A 5766-nucleotide genomic window follows, 5' to 3' on the forward strand; every position below is an offset into this window, starting at 1 on the left:
TTGTTAAAGAACTGAGGAAAAATCAAGAACAAGCCTGTACGCACATCGTTCGCGTGTATGATATCCACTCCACAAGGTTTGAAGTAGAGGAGAGCTTCAACCCTATAACGCAACGTGGCGGACAAAAGTGGGCAGTAAACTTGAATGGTCGTCATTGTCAATGCGGAAGGTATTCTGCGCTTCACTATCCATGTTCACACATTATTGCAGCTTGTGGTTACGTGAGCATGAACTACTACCAATATATAGATGTTGTTTATACAAACGAGCACATCTTAAAAGCTTACTCCGCACAATGGTGGCCTCTTGGGAATGAAGCGGCTATTCCTCCTTCTGATGACGCATGGACACTTATCCCTGACCCAACTACAATTCGTGCAAAAGGTCGGCCAAAATCAACAAGGATAAGAAATGAGATGGATTGGGTCGAACCATCTGAGCACCGAACAAAATGCAGTAGATGTGGAGCCGAAGGGCATAACAGGCGTCGCTGTCCAATGCAATCTGAGCGTGGGAGTTGTTCAAATCCTTGATTTATGTATGTTAGTCGAGTGACTTGTATTTGTTTCCGTTCTGTTCAATGTATTTAATTTCTGGGGTTCAATGAATTCAGTAGTTAAAAACATTTTTCCTTTTGTACATGACTTATTTGTGGGGTTCAATGAATTCGTTAGTTAAAACCATAAACATAAACCCTAAACCTAAACCACTAAACCCTAACCACTAACACTTAACCTCAACCACTACCCCTAAACCCTAACCACTAACACTTAACCTCAACCACTACCCCTAAACACTAACCCCTCCCCCTAAACCCTAACCACTAACACTTAACCTCAACCACTACCACTAAACCCTAACCACTAACACTTAACCTCAACCACTACCCCTAAACACTAACCCCTCCCCCTAAACCCTAACCACTAACACTTAACCTCAACCACTACCCCTAAACCCTAACCACTAACCATAAACCCTAACCCCTAACACTTAACCTGAACCACTACCCCTAAAATTAGTAGCTTCAAATCAATAAAAGATGAGAAAGCTAAAATTAGTAGCTAAAATTACTTATTTTGATTTATCTACTTTAATTTTTCTTTATGATTTTATTTATTATTTTAGTTTGATGCGCGACATAAAAATAGTCATTATGATTACTTAACCATAACCCTAACCCTAACTCATAACCCTATACCCTAACTCATAAAATAAACCCTAATTCATAAACCCTACCCATAACCCTAGCCCATAACCTAAGTCATAAACCTTGAATAATAAACCCTAACCCTAACTCGTAGCCATACACCTAACTCATTACCCTTAACCCTAATTCATAAATCCTACCCATAAAAATAAACCTCTAACCCTGAACCTTATCCACTAACCCTAAACCCCATCCACTAACCCTAAAAATAAACCACTAACCCTAAACCCTAAACCACTAACCCTAACTCTCATCATCTAACCCTAAAAATTATCCACTAACCCTCAAAATAAACCTCTAACCCTAAACCTTATCCACTAACCCTAAAAATAAACCTCTAACCCCAAGCCATATCCACTAACCCTAAACCCCATCCACTAACCCTAAAAATAAACCACTAACCCTCAAAATAAACCTCTAGCCCTAAACCCCATCCACTAACCCTAAAAATAAACCACTAACCCTAAAAATAAACCTCTAACCCTAAACCCCATCCACTAACCCTAAAAATAAACCACTAACCCTAAACCCCATCCACTAACCCTAAAAATAAACCACTAACCACAACTCATAAACCCTACGTCCTAAAATTAACTCATAAACTATAACCCTAAATAATAAACCCTAACCACAACTCATAAACCTAACCGTAACTCATAAACCTAAGTAATAAACCCTAAACCTAACTCATAAAACCTAAGTCCTAACCCTAACCCATAACCCATAAACCCTAAGTCCTACAACTAACTCATGACCCTTAACCTCACTAATAAATCATAACCCTAACTCATAAACCTAAGTCATAAACCCTAACCCTAACTCATACCACTAACCCTAAACTTTTAAACCTAAGTCATGAACCCTAACTCATAACCTCACTAATAAATCCTAACCGTAAACCCTAACCCTAACTAATAAACCCTAAGTCCTAAAACTAGCTCATAACCCTTAACCTCACTAATACATCCTAACCATAGCTCATAACCCTAACCCATAAATCCTAACCCTAACTAATAAACCCTAAGTCATAAAACTAGCTCATAAACCATAAGTCCTAAAACTAACTAATATACACTAACCCTAACTCTGTATTTGACATTGGTTAATTTTGCTGTATGACTTTATTTATTATTCTAGTTTGATGCGTGACATAAAAATAGTCATTATGGTGTCCGCGATGGTGATTCAATATCAAATGGTGATTGAAAAAGCAATTTCATAACAAATTCCATAACAAGTAGAATCAGATACCATAAATTAAGTCTGAAATTCAAATTACAAAGATACAACACAAATTTCAAATAGAGACATCAAAATCAGTCATTATGGTGTCCGTGATGGCGCGAGGATGTGCCACATGGTCGATCCCACCTTCGGGCTTGACGATCCGGATTTCTTCTTGCGCGCTGTCTCCGCCCTTCTTGCTCAGCCTCTGCAGAAAACTCGTGACGCAAATCAACACCTAATATGTCACCCATATCAGGTATTGCTCTGGGTACATCCCATTGCGGACCTAATGGGGCATTAGGTGTTGCCATTGGGACATCATGTTGCTGCGAAGGGGTCATGGTCGGCCATGAAAAATGAGGATGTGTTTCCGTAACACCACCAAACGAATGTTCGCTTGCAGACATATCAGTGTCATGATCCTCGAAAGGATACTGATACATCTGCGAAGGATACTGAGAAAATGTTGGTGGCGTGTAATACATTCCATGGCCATGCTGGTCCATTTGCTGCGATAAATCTTCCGCGTGAACAATCTCCCTTCGTCTGTCAAATCCTCGAGTTTCAACACTTGACTGAAGCATGTGAAACTGTTGTGGGGAAAATCGACGCTCTGATGCCGGACCATGTGCCACAGGCTCAGTGATCCTCTCTTGCTCTTGGGATATAATCGCTAACTTTTTCACATATGGCACGAGATCATCAATTGTCCATGTGTTTCGCCCTTGTGGTGACACCATATACTGCAATGTCTCGGTAACTTCACCCTGCAATTATTAGGGTAAGCAAATTAATGTCGATGATTTAAAAAATAAATTCAAGTTAAATAATTAAAAAGAAATAAATACCAATGTAGCCGTGTTTGCATTGTTTGGGTCGACAAACATTTTTGTTTTTCGCCTATACCAGACCATGTAATCCGAGTTAAAACTCAATAGGCCCTCTTGTCGAGGATAAATGTCGACCCTAAACTCATCTCGATTATTCCACTGACTGATAAAGGGGCCCAACAGCTGGAACCAATTTTCATCTTGTTTGCCTTTCAGCGTTAGCCCATGGATATTCTGTGGTTGCGAAGGAGACTCTGGAATAGGTTGTTGCATTCCAAATTGTCGCAACACCCTATCCGGTTGGTGCCACTCTACAACATGGAAACAAATGAGTGGCACCACTGCGCACCACGCCACACTGCCAACCAAACAAATGGGAGGCAACATCGACATAACAGTTGTTGGGTAAGGCTCCCACACAAACTGCATACAATAACACAATTGTTAATTTATCTTAAACCATGACATTTTATTTATTATTTAATAAATACATAATGATCTTGTTACCTCATGTCGTTTCATCATATCTAATTTACGACGGAAAACTATTAGATCATCATTGCCAATATGTTGGTTTCCACGTCGCAGCCACCTACAAAAAAAATATGAAATAATTAGTGTCGACGCATTACATTATTTATTATTTTCAAATGATTTTTTTTAAAAAAACTAACCTGTGTCCGAGTGGTTTGTTTTCCATTATAGGAGGAGTTCTCTTTGGAGCCAAAGTCGTGCAGCGTTCCCATGCCCACATTTGGATTAAGATGCACATACCTCCGATTGATTTTATTTTGTAATCGGTGGCGCTACACATCTCTCTGTATAAATAAGCAAGCACGGCAGGTCCCCATGCATATGTGCTGCACTGTTCAAAGTCCCGTAAAAATTGGAGGTACCTTAGGGAAACTTTACTGCTGCTTTTATCAACAAATAGAACTCCACCTATGAATCTAAGGATCCATGCACGGGTAAATCTTTTTAATTGTTGTACGTTACCGTCATGGATATTTATTTCAGAAAAATGGTGAGCCAGCCAACTTAATTTGACCACACTGCCTTGAAGTTCACCTTCCTGTGGTCTGACTCCCAATAATTCTTCACACAATTCAGCCCAATCAAGATTAGTCTGACCAATTAATGGTGTCCCCTCAGTATGAAGACCTAACAAGACTGACACATCTTGAAGAGTAATCGTAGCCTCTCCGCATCTCAAGTGAAACGTGTGTGTCTCGGGCCTCCATCTTTCAATCAAGGCTGTAATTAATGAAGAATTAATTTTTAGGTACCCCATTTTCATAATCCAATAAAATCCCGATTGGCGAAGCAGAGGAATAATTTCCTCTGGTATTGCTTCTTGCCCTTGATAGATGGGTACAGCTCGTCTGATATGTAACTTCCTGTCTGGTTCTCCATTCCAAACATGTTCAGAAACATGTTTAGGTTGCAACCATAAAACGTCTCCATCTATTGGACCAGACTTAATGTGTATACCAGATGAAGATGAGGACGAAGATGTCATTGATACTGTAAAGTAAAATGTAATACAAAAAATTCACAACAAAAATTGTACATTAAAAAAATTAACTACATTTACAAAAAATCAATTAAATATACATACCACATCATTAAAATCTGAATAAATAACAAAATACATCAATTTGAACAAATAAAAATATTCAAAATAACAAAATTACAAATTTAATAACTACACAAATTTAAATAAATGTTCTAAAATACTCTACAAATAACAAAATTACAAACTTAATAGCTACACAAATTAAAATAAATGACCAACTTAAAATACATAAATTTGTTACACGTACAAAAATTTAACACAAAAAACTTAAAATACTACCTAAAATACTATACAAATAACAAAATTAAAAATTACATACCTACACAAATTTAAATAAATTACCAAATTAAAATACATAACAAAATTAAAAATTTAAACACGTACATAAATTTAACACAACAAAACTTAAAATACTACCTAAAATACTCTACAAATAACAAAATTAAAAATTAAATAACTACAAAAATTTAAATAAATGACCAAATTAAAAATACATAACAAAATTAAATATTTAAATACGTACATCAATTTAATACAACAAAACTTAAAATACTACCTAAAATACTATACAAATAACAAAATTAAAAATTATATAGCTACAAAAATTTAAATAAATGACCAATTTAAAAATACATAACAAAATAAAAAATTTAAACACGTACATAAATTTAACAAAAAAAAAACTTAAAATACGACCTAAAATACTCTACAAATAATAAAATTAAAAATTAAATACCTACACATATTTAAATAAATGATCAAATTAAAATAAATAACAAAATTTAAAATTTAAACACGTACATAAATTTAACACAAAAAAAATTAAAATACAACCTAAAATACTCTACAATAAGAAAATTAAAAATAAACAAACCAACATAATTTAAATAAATGACCAAATAAAATACTTACATAACAAATTATAA

At 35.7% G+C, this 5766-nt stretch overlaps 1 protein-coding gene across 1 annotated transcript; it reads right to left on the bottom strand.

Moving 5' to 3' along the window:
* Positions 1-2433: 2433 nt before the first annotated feature.
* On the bottom strand, positions 2434-4783 carry LOC106796494 (serine/threonine-protein phosphatase 7 long form homolog). The gene is made up of 4 exons (XM_041010424.1): positions 3939-4783; positions 3772-3856; positions 3283-3687; positions 2434-3201 (listed from the first exon to the last, which is right to left on the bottom strand). The coding sequence occupies exons 1-4, from the start codon at positions 4781-4783 to the stop codon at positions 2524-2526; spliced, it is 2013 nt and encodes a 670-aa protein (XP_040866358.1). The 3' UTR covers positions 2434-2523.
* Between the last annotated feature and the right edge of the window lie 983 nt (positions 4784-5766).

This window comes from Glycine max, chromosome 16 (genome assembly GCF_000004515.6).
Source record: "Glycine max cultivar Williams 82 chromosome 16, Glycine_max_v4.0, whole genome shotgun sequence".
Classification (NCBI taxonomy): Eukaryota; Viridiplantae; Streptophyta; class Magnoliopsida; order Fabales; family Fabaceae; genus Glycine; species Glycine max.